General features: G+C 38.1%; 1 protein-coding gene across 3 annotated transcripts in view; it reads right to left on the bottom strand.

The window, feature by feature from the left end:
* CHL1 (cell adhesion molecule L1 like) overlaps positions 1 to 18,119 on the bottom strand; it is a 209,187-nt gene that overhangs the window by 82,673 nt on the left and 108,395 nt on the right. For all 3 annotated transcript variants that reach the window (XM_087708892.1, XM_087708894.1, XM_087708893.1), the window contains exons 2-4: positions 8,168 to 8,350; positions 2,940 to 3,045; positions 823 to 1,013 (exon numbers count right to left, since the gene is read on the bottom strand). In XM_087708892.1, coding sequence (XP_087565018.1) covers positions 823 to 1,013; positions 2,940 to 3,045; positions 8,168 to 8,258 — 388 coding nt within the window. In that variant the 5' untranslated portion in view covers positions 8,259 to 8,350. The remainder of the gene's footprint in view (positions 1 to 822; positions 1,014 to 2,939; positions 3,046 to 8,167; positions 8,351 to 18,119) is intronic.

Genomic DNA, 18,119 nt, shown 5'->3' with positions numbered 1-18,119 from the left:
AGATTTTACTAATGTGGATTATAGGCTTCTTACCTTTAAGGTTTACATTTAAATTCAAATAAAGGGACACAATGGCTCATTGGCTAAGATGCTAAACTCATCAATCAAAAGGTCAGCAGTTCAGCAGTTCGAATACCTAGTGCTGTGTAACAGGGTAAGCTTCCGTTACTTGTTCCAGCTTCTGCCAATCTAGCAGTTCAAAACCATGTAAAAATGCAAGTAGAAAAATAGAAACCATCTTTGGTGGGAAGGTAACAGCGCTCCACGCACTTTCAGCATTTAGTTATGCAGGCCACATGACCATGGAGATGTCTTCGCACAGCGCTGGCTCTTCGGCTTTGAAACGGAGATGAGCACCACCCGCTGGAGTCGGGAATGACTAAAGGGGGAACCTTTGAATTAAATTCTAATGTCTCAAATTAAAAATGTTGAATAGATTTGCTCAAATAAAAAGGATTCATAATTAACTTTCCCAACTCTTTATTTTTATTCTTCGAAGAAGTCTCACTACATTTATTGCCATTTGATGTATTCCTAAATGTATCATTGAGAAAGCGGATGAAAGGGAAGAATCCAGAAGGAATACTTAAGACTCAACTAGAATATAGGGAATGCTTGTCACAATTCTCCAAAACAAAACATCTGTATTGTTCAATCAAGGCCCTTCTATCTCCTATGTGGTTCTTATAAATCCCACATCAAGTCAGGTACAATTAAGGCAATGAGCTACCCTAGCAATAAACAAGATGTTCAGCATCTTACAATTTAGCTGTTTAGAGAAAGTACATTGAAATAACAATAATTATCATCACAAATACTCACCTGGAACTATTAGCTCAATTTCCTCTGACATAGAAGTTCCCAACTCATTGGATGCATAGCAGCGATATTTTCCTTGGAAAAAGGCTATGTTGCCACGATTTTTAACTACAAATGTTCCTGAATTATTAAATGTAGTTATCCGTGAGTCACCCAGCAGACTAAATGGCTTCCCATCTTTTGTCCAGTTAAAGCTAAAATGACATTAAATAGGCATTAAATAATTTTGAAACAGTTATAATGTATCAATATTGTATACATTAAATACCAGAGATCTTAATCATTTTTCCCTTGCCTTTTCTCATCTATGCATGAAAAAATTAGATTGACTACATAATAGATATATTTCATATAATGCTTTTTGATAAAATCAACTGAAACATAATGTTGCATTCTATACTGGGCCACTCAAAACCTCAAATTAAAGGATAACTATCTCAGCAGTTCTTCAGTGTATGTGCTGAGAGACACATATTACATAAAATACAACATTTAGAAAAATTGCTAAGAATTCAGAAGAATGTAGAAGATCAGATCTAATGCTTATCTAGAGACTATGTAGTTCAAACATTATAAATTAATAATTGTCTAGTAGCCTTCATAAACTTTCCCTCACTGTCCTTGAAGTACTATGTGAAATATAGAAGTGCTGTTGTTTACCTATGTACAAATCCAGGTGTCAGAATAGAGTTGAAAGGGACTTTGGAGATCTTCTAGTCCAACCCGTCCTCAAGAAGGAGGCCCTATATCATTTCAGAAAAGTGGCTGTCCACTCTCATCTTTAAAATCTCCAGTGATAAAACACCCACAACTTCTAAAACTAGCTGTTCCACTGGTTAAATTTTCTCACTGTTAGAAAGTGTCTTATCTTGTCTTATACTATGGAAAATAAGTTGGCCACCTTTGTAGCAGCCTCTCAAAAACTGTAATACTGTTATCATGTCATGCCTATTCCTTCTTTTCTCTAGACTGGACATACCCAAATCCTGCAACTGTTCTTCATATGTTTTAGTATTCAGGCCTTTAATCATCTTAGTTGCTCTTCTCTGCACTTTTCCAATATTTTTTTTGTAATATGGTAACTGGATTTAGTATTCCAGTTGTAGTCTTATTAAAGCTTTGTAAAATAGCACTAATAAAAAGATACAACACTTAGTGATAGTCAAGGTTACTAGTAAGCTATCAAATCAAACTAGAAAACAATAAAAAAATATAAATCGAAAGATACAAGCAGCATGGTTATAGTCATAATTGGGGAAAGATAGATACTAGGAAGAAAGAGAAAAATAATAGTCATACATTCTTGGTAAATTATTGACAGTGTTGTGACAATTACTTTTTAAGCAGAGTGATGACATTCAGGGGAAAAACTGATAAACAAATAGTATCAACAATATTATTATTATTATTAAAAAAGGATTTTAAAAGAGAAAAGGCATTTAAATTAGAAATCCAAGTTTCAGGACAAGATCATAACATGGATAAGAACTCATTACGGAATGTTTCAAAAGAAGTTGGCTGAAAATTTAAAAATGAAAATGAAAATAAACCAAGAGAATGACCTGGATATAGGTAATCAACTTACAACTGATTACTTAGCGAGTGTTTGAAGTTACAACTGATCTGAAAAAGGGGACTTACAACCCAGATTCAAAATTATGATACTAGACACTGGGAGACCATGAGTTCTATTTCTATTTTAGGCATGAAAACGTGCTGGGTGACTTTGGGCAGTCTGTGTGTGTGTGTGTGTGTGTGTGTGTGTGTGTGTGTGTCTGTCTCTATCTCTGTCTCACTCTCTCTCCCTCCCTCCCTCTCCCTCCCTCCCTCTCCATTTCCCTCTCCCATTCCCTCTCTCTCTCCCTCTCTCTCTCTCTCTCTCCCCCCCCTCTCTCTAAATTATCTCACAGGGTTTTTGTTGTGGAGGTATGTCTTAGGATGAGGAGTATTAAGTATGTTCGCTGTTGTATTTATAAAAATAAAAGCTGGATATAAATATAAATACATAATTACAAGAGAGAGAGAGACAATTTTTGAAAGAAAGCAGTGGAAAACAAAGGTTAAAAAAGAAATAAAAAAGAAATAAATATGCAGTGTGTCCCAAATTCAGTAACACTTACATTGCTGGGGGGTTTCCTTTAGCTTCACACTTGATTGAAAATTCATCATCAAAAGGGAAAGCAACCTGATCTGTTGGCTGTGTTGTTATTGTTGGAAGCTGTTGCACTGAAATACACAAAGATAAAATGATTGAACAAAAGAAACCAGGAAACCCTATGTGCTTATGCCTTGACTTTTTATGTTAGTGCAAACCAGCCTGACTTTAACAGGAAATTCCCCCGGAACAAGAGCAGCTAGTAAAAGTATCTCCACTGATCCAAAAATGAAATTAGATAAGTAGTAATCATTTTACAAAAGAGTGAGGATACTGTAGTGGTTAAGATGGGATTAAAACGAGGGACACTTTGATCCTGGAGAAGACTCTTGGAAAGATTCTTGTATTCAAGAAAATGTGAATAACCAAGAAAACAAATTAATTCTGAGTTCCCATCAAAGGCACAAATAATCTGGTTTAAATCAGCATAGTTTGAACATATTATGTGACGACCTAGATCAGGGTTGTCAAACCCGATTTCATTGAGGGCCACATCAGTATTGTGTTTGCTCTTGGGAGGCGGGGTGGGGGTGGCCAGTTATACTCTACTTTTGTCAGAGGTCCCTGTGGTGGCCTGAAAGCTCTACCAGCGAAAATGGGCTGTTTCCAGGGTGGCCCTGCGTATCCAGCCCCTGGGCCTTGAGTTTGATACCCCTGACCTAGATCATTTCGAAATTCATATTGCTAGAAAAGATGAAAAGAACAAGAAAAAGAGGATAGATAGCAGTGTGATGAATGAACTCAATTACAGAGTGGAGGCTGTAGATCTGAAAGACTAGGTTGGGAGCACATTTTCTCAATTAAAATTATCTTTGTGGTCAGGCACCTTATTCATTGTTTACTGGGCACCTTATTCATTGTTTACTGGGCAACTTCAGGCCAGTAACTCTATCTCAGCCCAACTGAACTGACAAAGTTTCAGCTATCAAATAAAACAACAGGAAGCCACCATATCTATGATCTTGAACTCCAATAGAATAATGAGCATCTACATTGTTCACTTATCTAAACTTCCATTACCTGGTAGACTCATTCTACAGAAATGTTTTCTTGGTGAACACCAGAATTTTGAGAAACGAAAGAACAACATAGTATACCCATGGAGAATCTTGTAATAATATCTAAACTTCCTTCCAATAACCATCTATTATTATGAAATATTCTCAAATGTCTTTATAATAGTACTTCTAGGGAAAAATTGCAAAAATCTAAATGACTTTAGTGAAGAGATACTAAAATTTCTATCTAGTGGTTATCCAGATTTGTGCAGCCTACAGCCTGATAGCCCTATTGTACAATGCAACCACCATTTTGCCTGATATTTTTAACTTATCAAATTGTAGCTTCTACAATAAAGCAAAAAAATGTTCTGGTTTCTCTGAATCCTTCCTTAAAGACTTTTAAGTTATTTCATTTTTATGTGTTTGGGCCTAACAGAAGTTGATACAAAGAAACTTAAGTTTGGTCTCCTATGAATTATCTTGGCGGGTCTCAAAGTTTGTATTCTCTTTGTCATTTTACATGAACATGAAGCATGAATTGGAGGAAGCTTTGGTGTTAACTGCATTCTCTCTACTGATGAAAATCATTTGTATGTTTCCTTTCTTCAATTTTTTGAGAGCCTCTGCATACGTCTCCTTATTGTAAAGGACTAGATGTGAGAAAATGATCTAAAATGGAATTTGGAAAAGGCAGAGTTGTTGCTGATTCCAGGCGTTTCCAGGCTCAGATGATGTCCTTTTTCTGAGTGGGGGGTTGTATTCTCCCTTAACGAACAAGTTTGCATTCTAAGGATTCTCCTTGATACTGGATAGCCTAATCCTAATTCTAGCAATAGCAATAACAATAGGAAGGAGAGTCCTTTATCAGCTTTTGCAGGATAAACAGTTATGCTTCTGTCCACAGGGCAAGTTCTGGCGTCTGTGATGCATGGTATGCATCATACCATGACAGTATGATGCATGGCAGTAATCTTAAAGTTGAATACTACAATGTGATTTTTAAATAAGTTATAATTTGAACTTGCTGTATCCATTTACTATGGAATTTATCAGGTCTTCCTTATATCAGTCTTTCTGAGATCAGAGTTCAAGCTCAGCTCAGCATCTATATGGTTAGAGTTTTAATAAGCCAATATTGTTTTTAAATAGCATGATTTCATAGGACCCATTATTGCAATGCCCACATCAGCCATATCATAATTCCAAAGGCCACCATGCTTTGGATGGGACTTCCTCTCCCTCTTTCTCTCTCTGGATGAAGGGCTCTTTATGGAGGGGGGGGGGCATTCAGTAAATTATCTTTGGTGTGTGTGTGTGTGTGTGTGTGTGTGTGTGTGTGTGTAGACCATTATTATATCCTATCAACTTTATAAACATTAAAATTCTAGAGGAAAAAAATCAGCTATTCTTCTAGTGGCTTAGATCAATCCTGCATTTTTGGATACAAACAAAAATGATTCATAACTTAGCATGCATACCCTGTAATAAAGTCCTTATTGTATGTATTTGCATAGTAAAAGGGGAAAAAAACCTTCCCATCATGTCTCAGGTCAAATTTGTGAATATCTATTTTTAGAATCCAAAACCCCCTACTTTATTTAAATATTATTTAAGTGCAGGTAACATTTTAAGAGAGACTACCTCTCTAAATACAGATTTCTAAACTAATATATTTTTCAAAAAAACAAGAATTTTATCAAGATATATAAGAAGAAAGATCATTCTTCCAGAAGTATGGAAGCTGTTGGACAATGGGTATAAATCAGATCAAATTATATCAAAATCCTTCCAGACTCTCTACAAATTACACAGTCTTTTCACTGGATTTGTAATATAACTCAGAGAAACTGAGAATAAAGCTGTTACTGGAATTAAACTGCTTAAAAATTTAAAATACACATGATATAGTTGCACACTTTTAAAATGGGAGATGTTACATCTAAGTCTTGGTGTAACTTAGTATATCGCCATGGAATCTACCTACCATGGCCAAACAGTGGCATTTTTATTTAAAACCATACACCCCCAGAAGCAGAATAGATGGACTCACAACTATGCAAATCATCTATTTCATAGATTTACATTCTTTTATTACGCTGAAGAAATTAAAGTGTTGTGAATCTTCACATAACCAAACTATAAAAATGGAAATTGTACCCTGAAGAGTAATTGACCATAATAGAATTACCACTTTGTTATAAATTACAGGAATGAATATTAGAGAACTGGCTAGAAAGTCTTTAAACCTAGTGAACTGGAAAACCCACTGATCAAAGAGAATGCAGTATCTTGCTGCACCATATGGTACCTCTTCATCTACACCGCCAATGGAACCAGGCTTTGCCTATCTTGTTTATTGCCAAATATGATTCATGTTTATTAAAGCCATTAAAACCTTCATTAACAGAAATTAAGAATTCAGATGAAAAAATGGGGTCAAAGCAAGGGCATGTAATTTGAGGAGATGATTCTAAATAATGGGTGATCTGGAATCCAAATTTGCAATTTATAAGAGAATTCAACCACCAACTCTGAAAAAGGCAATTCATTTACTGTGAACTAACACCAAGAAAAGTAATTGTTTTTCCATGGTCATTAGAGCAGTGCAAATCCTAAACAAACACATCTCTATGAATGATTAAAGTAGCCATATCAGCAAGAAGATCCACAAATGTGAAAAAAAGAGATGGCTGCTTTAATAATTCAAGGCAAGGTGTTTCAGACGCGATCCTACTCATTGCAAAGCAAAAGATTTCTGTATAATACTCACTTTCAACTTTCTGATAATACTATTCTCTATGGGACAATACTTCTTTATACACAATTCCATCCTCTCTGCCTAATAATGGCAGTCTACAGTCAAATTAGACAAAATAGTTTCCTGGGATGCTTAACACTAAGACAGAAAATTGGCTGATATGAGATTGGAGGGGTAGAAAAGCATCCTACATATAAAGGTACATTAATCTGCTTAGTGAAAACATGAGTGGCTCTCTCTCAGGAGAACTTGAGAAAAGTGCAGCCAAATGAGAATCATGAGGCTCACAGGAGAATTTTTACACCTTTTTTCTTACTAAGGTACTTTTAACTTCTATTCTTCAGCACTGACTACTTGATTTGGGATACTTTGATTGGGTCAATTTCACAATAAGCATAAATACAGTATTAATAAGTGTTGACTACATATAACAACAGATCTTAAGTATATCTTATTTTGGTTGACAATGAAAATGCAATTATTAAGAATATAGAAGGAAGGAAGGAAGGAAGGAAGGAAGGAAGGAAGGAAGGAAGGAAGGAAGGAAGGAAGGAAGGAAGGAAGGAAAAGCTGAGGAAGTATTAAGACTTATTTTTTTTATTATCTGTCTATAGAAAAAAATCACCTCAAAAGTTCTCATTAGAGAAACTTGTGAGATATCCAGTATATGACAAGCAACAGCAGGTTTTCACATAAAAATAGATGGGAATGGAACAGATCTCTAGAACTTCTACACATTCTGTAATTAATAAGATAAAATTGAAAAAGTGAGCTGAATGATGTAAATGAAAAGAAAAAGAAAATCATTTATCTGTAATGGGAACAAAGCACTACTATTTTAGAAAATCCAATCCCATATCTGCATCAATCCTTTAAAAACTGTATTGTTCCATTATTTGCAGTTTTTTCTCTTCATAGACAAATGATACATAAGCTGCTTTTATTGAAAAGTATAGTTGCAAGCCACTGCAGTCATGAATGGCAACTAAATCTATTATAAATGGATAAATAACAATACAGCATATGCAAAGCAACAAAAGAATTGTTTCATTAAATACTCCTGGCTGATAAATATTCAAGGAAACATTAATTGGTATTACTTATTGCCACCAATATTTTGGATCTTCACTTTGAGTTTTTCTGTCATGTCTGGATACCTAAAAAATTCTAGTGAAACTCATGTCTAAATTTGGTAATCACAGCTTTAGTGCCTGATTCCTAAAGAACTTCAGCCACCTATCTATGTGCTATATATACCTTTGATATTTTTGCATGAATCATAAGGAAAGAAAAAAAAACTCGCAATTCTGTCACACAGAAATTCTCGAGAGACCACACTAAGAGAAAAAAAAAAGCTCAAAATGGAAACAACACATTCGTAAGATCTAATCTAATCACCAATAGAGGAACAGTCAGCAAATAGCCATAACTTACCAGTAAGAGGGATTTCAATAGCTGCTGCCAAATTTAATACAAAGAGAATCAGGCACACAGAAATCCTTTTTGTTTCTAATGGTATCTCCATCTCTCTTCTGTAAATATGAAGTCCAAAGAGACTGAAAGATGCTTCACAATCTTCCTGTTTTGCACACTGAATACAGTCCCAGACAGCAAAATCTGGAAATGAAGCAGAGACAGTCACCAAAATAAACTTAAGGCAACGGTTCAGCTGTAATTATGTTAAGAAAATGAAGAAATAGGAAATATTTATAAGCAGAAGCATAAATCACAGCAATATACAGATCGTAATTTATTCTTTTAGCCTCCTGTTCTCATATTCAGGAAAAAAGAGGGGAAAAAACCCAAAATCAATTACCCCAAACAAATCAAATTACTTTCCTGCTTGTATCCAAGGGGAAAAATGATGAACATATTTGGCACACTCCTAACGTTCTATTTGTTTTCTTTTTAATAGAGACATAGAGAGTGAAAACAGTTTTAAAAATAAGATATTTATCATGGCAGTTCATTTATTTTATTTTGTAATACAAGCTAGAATTATTTTACTATTCCCCCAACATTCTAGCAGGCACACCTTAGAATTTTATTAACAATAAAACACCTTTGGATAGAAAATGTGCTTTCTACCCAGGCACATTCACAGATAATATTGTCTACCACAGGTATCTTAAACTGAGAGTCAATAATTTAAGGTTGATACAAAGACACCATTACTTTTATAGCCATTGTAAAAGACATTGGAAGAACAGAAGCTGGATGGTATAAAATGTAATGAAGAACCAAAAGTCTATATATCATTTTGCCCGTAGCTCACTGCCCAAGGTGGAAACTAGTAGTTTGGCAACCAGCTGCTACACTGATGGAAATCAGGTGACCATTTATCTCAGAAGAAATGTTCTGAATTGTAATTTGTACTTCAGAAAAGCCAGCTATCTTCCAGTTATATCTGACAGAGCGAAGGCAGTCAGCCAGGAAGTGACACTTAGAAAACCCCAGAGAGACAATGAGAAACAGCTGGCTGACCAGCAGTTATTCAGAGGGTGTTACAGGCCATTGGTTTATAACTGGGTAGAAATTATGGAGATTTGGGAGGGGGGTGTATTTGTTTATTCAATACAGGAATTAAAGCAGAGGGGCTCTGATAGCGATTTATATTCAAGGTTGCTCTCCTCTCCCCAGCCTCCTCTTAAATAAAAACTGAAAATGAATAGAAGTTAAACTGGAGACGGAGCATATTCAAGCAATATTTCAATCCAAATTAACTACTTCTACAAATGATTAGATTTAGGAAGTGTTAAATTAAAAATGTCACCCAGTCTCAAAGCTAATGTGGTAGGCTTTGGTGGTCCTTGATATCTCCATAAACTCAAAGCCTATTGCAATATTCTATCACTAAGCCCAGGGAAGGGGTGGCGGTGTGGCTATTGTTATCCGGGAGTCTCTAGTACCTCGTAGGGTCCCTGCTCCGGAGCTTGTCGGGTGTGAGACTCTGCTGGTGAAGTTGGACCTCAAGGGTCAAGTGGGTCTGCTGCTAACGTACCTGCCTCCCAACTGCGTTGCAGCAGCCCTCCCCTCGCTCCTCGAGTCAGTAGCCGAGCTGGCAATTGAGTTCCCCAGGCTTATGGTTCTGGGGGACTTCAATTTGCCATCGCTCGGTGAACACTCTGATGGGGCCCAGGAGTTCATGGCTTCCATGACAGCCATGGGCTTGACCCAGGTAATTCGGGGCCCAACCCACTCAGCGGGTCACATGCTCGACCTCGTATTTCTCTCGGAGCAGTGGATGTGTGATCTTGGTCTGAGGGGTAATGCCCTGTTTGGGGTAATGCCGCCCTGTTTAGGATAACCCGTTCCCTCCTAAATAGGAGGGATACGGGGGAACCCTTGCAGGGTAGAGCTGAGGATTATGCCCAATTCTTAGCGGACAAAGTTGCTCGGTTTCGGTCGGACTTGGACTCCACCGCTGCAGATCCAGCCGGGACACAAGAGGATCACTTGGCAAACCATCTCTGGGTTGAGTTTCAGGATGTTGCCTCTGGGGATGTGGACAAGGTCATTCGAGCTGTGAGTGCCTCCACCTGTATTCTGGACCCGTGTCCCTCCTGGCTGGTTGCCAACAGCAGTGAGGTGACACGTGGCTGGATCCAGGCGGTCATAACCGCCTCCCTTCGGGAGGGGCACTTCCCCGCCGCACTTAAAACGGCGGTGGTGAGACCCCTCCTGAAGAAACCATCCTTGGATCCAGCCATTTTAAATAACTACCGTCCTGTCTCCAACCTTCCCTTTGTTGGGAAGGTTGTTGAGAAGGTGGTGGCCTTCCAGCTTCAACGGGCCTTGGAGGAAGCTAGCTACCTTGACCCCTTCCAGTCCGGCTTCAGACCCGGTTACAGCACAGAAACCGCTTTGGTCGCATTGACCGATGATCTCTGGAGGGCCAGAGATGGAGGCCATGCGTCCATCCTGGTTCTCCTTGACCTCTCAGCGGCTTTCGATACCATCGACCATGGTATCCTTCTGCGACGACTGCGGGAGGTGGGGGTGGGAGGCACTGTCTTGCAGTGGTTCTCCTCCTACCTCTCGGACAGGTCGCAGTCGGTGTTGGTCGGGGGGCAGAGATCGTCCCTGAGGCCCCTAAAATATGGGGTGCTGCAGGGTTCAGTCTTATCCCCCCTACTATTTAACATATACATGAAACCGCTGGGCGAGATCATTCGGAGGCATGGGATAAAATACCATCAATATGCGGACGATACGCAATTGTATCTGTCCGCCCCGTGCCAACTCAATGAAGCGGTGGACGTGATGAACCAGGGTCTTGAGGCCGTTAAGAACTGGATGAGCGCTAACAAACTGGTACTCAACCCGGACAAGACCGAGTGGCTGTTGTGTTTCTCTCCCAACAATTTGGCTAATGTTCCATCTATCAGGCTGGGGGGGTCAAATTTTATACCCCTCAGATAGGGTTCGTAACTTAGGAGTCCTCCTAGATCCACAGCTGACTCTCGACCATCATCTGTCGGCTGTGACCAGGGGGGCATTTGCCCAGGTTCGCCTGGTCCGCCAGTTACGACCCTACCTGAATCGGGAGGCTCTCACAACAGTCACTCGAGCCCTTGTGATCTCTAGGCTGGAATACTGCAATGTACTCTACATGGGGCTGCCCCTGAAGTGCATTCGGCGACTGCAGTTAGTTCAGAATGCGGCCGCGCGAGTGATAGTGGGCACACCTCGGTTCGCCCACATAACACCCATCCTCCGCGAGCTGCACTGGCTACCTGTTGATCTCCGGGTGCGCTTCAGGGTGCTGTTGACCATCTTTAAAGCCCTTCATGGTAGTGGATCTGAGTACTTGAGAGACTGCCTTCTGCCGATTACCTCCCTCCGACCGATAAGATCGCACAGACTGGGCCTCCTCCGAATTCCATCCGCCAGTCAATGTCGACTGGCGACTACACGGAGGAGAGCCTTTTCTGTTGCAGCTCCGACCCTGTGGAACGATCTCCCCGTCGAGATACGTACCCTCACCACCGTCCAGGCCTTCCGCGCAGCCCTCAAGACCTGGCTATCCCAACAGGCCTGGGGATAAGCCTCTAATTTGCCCCACCCGAGTGTTGAATGTTGAATGCAAGTTGTGTTTTTATTACTTTATTTTGCTCACATATTGTTTATTTTGAATTGCACCCCCTCTCTAATGATTGTAAGCCGCCCTGAGTCCCCTCAGGGAAAAGTGCGGCCTATAAATCCTAATAAAATACTAAAAAATACTAAAAATACTAATGTAATCCTTCATGAATCATGCATAAACAACTGACATAGCAACTGTTGTGTTAGGGCCGTCTCACCCATATTCATTGAGGTGCTCTACCCTTATCAGAGATGGGCTGCACTTATGTTCACAAGTGGTTTGTTGGTTGTGAACGCCTGTCCATTCGCACTAGCTTCGCTCACACGTGCCCCTTTGGGAGTGAAATGGAGTTCAAAGAAGCAGGTAATCAACTCAGGCAGCTCTGGTGAATAAAGTAGGGGCAGCACGAAACTCAGGTGGGCAGCAAGAATGGAGGGAATGAGCCAGAAAGTAAGTTATAATGGATAGCTTAGCACAAGGGTAGGTGGGCGGGCCTAGCCAGAGATCAAAGCTAAGGCTTCCCCTGAACCCACATGACCACGCAGCAGCCCACCACTGCCCTTACCTCATCCTGCCCTTTATTTTCTAATTTTTCCATGTACTGATGTATATGTTGCTGTTTTCTTCATCCTCATTATACTGTCATTGGATTTTAGAGTTTCTTCCCACACAACCAGAAGTTAAGAGCATAGAAGGCACACACTCTTAAATTACTGTTTCTTCTGTTGTAACATAACTTTATAGCATCGAACAAAGAAAGTACATTATTTTGACTAATCATTACACATTTTGAAAGAAAACCTGAGGTAATCTTCAACTTACAGTATGTTCATTTAATGATGGTTTAGAGTTACAAGCACCTCACAAAATAGTGATTTATGACCTGTCTTCATACGTATGATTATTGCTAACTCTCCCCTAGAGTCATGTGATTGCAATTCAGCCATTTGGCAACTGTCTTGAATTTACAAACTGTTGCAGCATCCTGTGGTCAGAATTTACAACCTCTCTAGCCTGAGTTCCAACAAACAATGTTAATTCGGGAACCTGGATTCTCTTAATAACCAGGTGATTTGCTTAATAACTATGATTGTAACATTGGGTCTGGTCATATGACTTGCTTTACAACTGCATCAACTCATTTTGGAAATTCTGACCACAATTGTGATTGTAAATTGAGGATAAATAAATTAAAATTGTATCCTAAGTAACAAAAAGGTATTAAACACACCAAATGAGCATTCAAGTCACTTTTCACCTAAAATCATACTTTGGTACCAGAAGAGGCATTTAGGGATATAGAGATATGTATATATTGAGAATGCATTCAAAAAAAGATTTAGAACTTGCTGCCAGAGTCAATTCCTGCTCACATGAAATCTCATTTAAAAAGGCATCCATGACACCTAAACAAAGGCAAATTTAACATGAGCCATGGTGACGCAATGGTTAGAGTGCAGTAGTGCAAGCTACTTCTGTGGGCTGCCGACTACCTGTAATTTGGTAGTTCAAATCTCACCAGGCTCAAGGTTAATTCAGCCTTCCAGTTTTCCAAGGTGGGTAAAAATGAGAACCCAAATTGTTCGGGGCAATATGCTGACTCTGTAAACTGCTTAGAGAGGGCTGTAAAGCACTGTAAAGTGTTATATAAATAGCTATTGCTATTGCTATCCCTGCACGCCTGATATTTTTTTTCTTGCAAGAAATTTGTCTCTCTCTCTCTCTTTCTTTTGCTCTTCCTATCAATATCTATGCTGATATATTCATACTGACACATGTGATTTTATATTGCACATCCCATATAAACTGAAGCACCTTTTTCTTTTTTAAAAATACTTTTATTAAGAATTTTAACTAACAGAAAATTATGAAAAATACAAAAATAAAGAAAAAAAGTGGTATATTTTGATATCAGTACAGCTGTAACTTTTGAAAATGGTGATACATACCTAATATCCATAAAGCATAGCACTACAATGGTTACTGTATGAGTCTAGATCTAGGAAAGCCTAGTTTCAAATTCAGCCCCAAATTTCAAACTTGGGGATGAATTTGGGGCCGCTAATTCTGTTTTAACGGATCATTTGGAAGTATAAAGTGAAAATCACATTAAATTCTCAGAGAAAAGATATAGGATCCTGGTAATACAATAGCACTTAGACTTATATACCGCTTTACAGTGCTTTACATCTTTTTCTAAACTGTTTACAGAGTAAGCATATTGCCCCCAACAATTTGGGTCCTCATTTTACCCAGCTCGAAAGGATGGAAGGCTGAGTCAACCTTGAGCTGGGTGGGATTTGAACTGCCAAATTGCAGGCATCCGGCAGCTGGCAGTCAGCAGAAGTAGCCTGCACTGCTGCACTCCAACCACTTTGCCACCAAGGCTCATTAATACTACTAACAGTAGTACTAATAATAATGCTCACATGGAAAATTCAATACTATATTTTAGTAAATAGATCTTAAATAGCAATACTGTATCTCTAAACCTTTCCTTCTCCTTTTGTTTCTTCTCCTCTTCCATCTCTTCTTCTATATATACTTTCCCAAATAGATGAGTTTAATACCTGATTGTACTCAATTCACTAATGGTGTCAAAGGCTTTGAACACCATCATTCATAGTCTCATTCATAATCCCTCTGTCAGTCAGTCAGTCAGTCAGTCAATCAGTCTGTCTGTCTGTCTGTCTGTCTGTCTGTCTGTCTGTCTATCTATCTATCTATCTATCTATCTATCTATCTATCTATCTATCTATCTATCTATCTATCTATCTATCTATCTATCTATCTATCTCTACCCTCCCCCCCAAAAAAAACCATGATCAATTAAACCCAAAATATATTGTTCCAGGGATGTGGTTCAACAATATCTTACTATTGTCTTACTATTTATCATACTTGAAAATGAGAGTGTTCTATCAAATGACTTCTACCTTTCTATTTCTATTTCTATTTCTATTCACAGAAGGAAATATAACACATTTTATGCCTCTTGTAACCACAGTAAACATACCCCTTTTCAAACCAGATTTACTTCAATTGAATGCTGTTTTGATTTCTAAGAACCTATGCCGAGTGTTAGAACTATACAAGATCAAAGAAAATGTTAACCTGTTAGTGGTTCACAGAAATGATTTCCCTGCACTTTCTTCCAAGGTAAGAATGAATAGTGGAAAGTAAGTAGTTACGGGACTGACATCAGGGGTCAATGTAGTAGGTCATGTAACAGAGTGATTTAACAGCAGCAACATGGTATGACAGCAGGAGGGCCTTCATTCTTGATAGAAGCGAGGGAGGAAAGGGAGAATGTTCACTTTTACTGATAGTTAAAATTGTCAGCTGAAAGCTGGGTAATAATTTTGTAACAGTCTGGAGCGGAAAGAGTAATAAATTTTAAATTACATTTAATTACATTTTTAGAAAGTTGGTCCATATAAAATACATGCACACAGTGGAAATGTCCCTTAAATAATCTTACATTTGCTTGGAAAATGTTTCTTTTAGGGCTACTAAGATCATTTGTCATTTTCTCAAAATTTGCTGGGATATGTGCTTCCCTGTTCCTTTATAGTCCCTCCTATATTTGTCTACTGTAGATGCTGGGTTTTCATTCTGTCCAGATCTTTGCCTTCTGTCCAATCAAGAAGTAATAGAGTTTTGCAATCAGTTGAATTTGAAAGCAGAAATAATGCTTCATAATTTACAGTGAATATTGCATCTATTGGCAAAGTCCAAGCCACCATTTATCACAACCATAGGAATCACACTAGATCTTAATTATACTTATTTTCTCCTGCCTATTCAAAGAATGTAAGATAACCCCATGCCTGTATTTATTTCTGCTTTGTTAATCATTTTTCATCATTCGTTGTCTAATCTTTGCATCTATTATTGTATTGTAAGCAATATCACTACCCAAATATACAAAAGTGTAAATTAAAATATATAGAATGATAAATGTATAGAACACTATGTTAGAATTATGGAAACAATAGATATAAGTATGTTGTATAATATCAAGTTCCTTTTTTTCTTTTTTTCCTATGTTGAATATTGTATGAATAAGAGAAAAATGGACGTAATATAGGATATATAACATTATGTATATTTTAGAAAGTGCTGGTACAATCAGTATATTGCTGTTGCAAAATTGAAATTGTGATATAAAATGAAGAAAATTGTACCATACATTTTTTTTAAAAAAAGAATGTAAGATAACCCCATGTGCCAAGAATTGGTTTATAGAAACCAAAAGTAAATATTTTAAAGAAACAATGTTCTACTGTTGGATGGTTTAATAGTCTACATTATAATAAATTTTCTATTGTCTTATTGTTATCTAATAAGACTTACTTTAGGATTTTATAATGTAAGATATTGGCTTACTATGTACAGTATATCTGATTGAAAAGTTGGGGGCACCTATTAATCGGATAAATGGAACAATGGTGATAACGGAATAGCTAAATGTGAGCTTCATGTAAAAAAAGTTTAGGATAAAATATTAAGAGAACCATAAAGAATACATAAATAAAGTTAATGAAAGTGTGGGTTAGGCCATTTTAAGTAGTGTTAAGAATACATTTTATTCTTAACGCAAAAAAAAGAAAAGAAGTGAACTAAATGAAGGTGAAAGTAGAATAGAAAATAGAAAAAGGGGAATAATGCATTCAGTATGAAAGAGTACTAGATAAATCCTGCAATAAAATAAATAGAAAATGAACATATGGAAAAATATATGGAAATTCCTCACAACAAATGAAAATAATTATGTTAAAAATGTGACAGAAGTTTACAGATTGATTCTAATTAGAATTATGGGGCAAAAAACTTAATTAGAATGAAAAAATGGAAGAGACTGTGTTAACAAAAATGCAAAGAAAATGTTTGTTGCAGAATAGGAGATTAAAAAGAAACTTATTTTTAAAAGTTTAAAGTCTTCTTGATATCTACATTGACACATCCAGGTGGTACAATGGCCATGACAAAAAGTAGTTTGCAGAACATTTTTTCAGGGTTGTAGAAGCTGCTTTTCGTAAATTGTGTAAGCTAACTTCAGAAATTGCAGTTTAAATTGCAGTGATTTCACAACTGGATTGGGCTACACCAGGCCAATGCCTGATTCAAATCATAACCATCAAAGACTTGATTGGTCACTCCCCTGCTTCTTGCCTTCCTATCCATACATGAAAGGCTCACCTAATTGGCCCGTAGGCTCCTTTATGGACTGGTCTGCAATTCCTGCCTTTTCTTTCTCCTTCACTTCTCATTTTGATTTTCTTTTTCTTTATCAGTATTCTCACACATGAATGCCTTCAAATATTGTTCCCTCATTATTTATTTCAATGCAATTACAACTATGTTCTATTCTTTATTTAACCTTTCCCTCTATAGAGAAGCGTGACCTGAAAAATGCGCGCACAACAAAAGCGCACTGACAAAACCACGGCACTAAAACCACAACGTCATCAATGCGATGTCATCAACGCGGCGACTGAAGCGCGATTTAAGTTAAGGTAAGAGTTCGGTTTAGGGTTAGGGTTAGGTTTAGGTTTAGGATTAGGGATAGGTTTAGGGTTAGGGTTAGGTTTACAGCGGGCTTCTGTCGCCGGGCTGTTGTTGCCGCGCTTCAGTGCTCATTCGTCGCCGCGCTTTAGAACTTGCAGTTTTGTCACCGCAATTTAGTCGGGCGTGCTTTTGTCATTCACCCTTTTGTCGGTGAACCATAGAGAAGCTCTGGTGATATACTAATCAAAACAATAGGGCACTGGTTTTTCTTTTTCTTTTTTATGTTTCTATGTTTCTCTGTAGCTCCATGGAAAACTTTATAGTAATGATGCTATATTACAATGTAACTAAGTTTAAAAAAATAAAATAAAGGGGAGTGAAGGTTTCTAGTACTGTGGGCAGGGGGTAAGAAAACAGAGAAAATGTCATGTGCTATCTTTTTCATAGCAGGGGTTTCATGTGCAGAAACCCATCTTGTTATTTAAGTAGTATCGCAGTGGTGGGTTTAAAAAAATACTATCAGTTCTGTGGGCGTGGTGGGCATGGCTTGGTGGATGTGGCAGGGGAAGATACTGTAAAATCTCCATTTCCTACCCACTCCAGGGAAAGGATACTGCAAAATCCCCATTTCCTCCCAATCAGCTGGGACTTGGAAGGCAGAGAATAGATGGGGATGGGGCCAGTCAGAGGTGGTGTTTACCAGTTCTCCGACTACTCAAACTTTCTGCTATCGGTTCTCCAGAACTGGTCAGAACCTGCTGAATACCACTTCTGGTGTCCTGGTCTAGA

This window comes from Thamnophis sirtalis, unplaced genomic scaffold, assembly GCF_051295495.1.
Source record: "Thamnophis sirtalis isolate CommonGarterSnake01/CBP01778 unplaced genomic scaffold, rThaSir2_p1.2 scaffold_3, whole genome shotgun sequence".
Classification (NCBI taxonomy): domain Eukaryota; kingdom Metazoa; phylum Chordata; class Lepidosauria; order Squamata; family Natricidae; genus Thamnophis; species Thamnophis sirtalis.
This window is presented reverse-complemented; position numbering and strand designations above follow the sequence as displayed.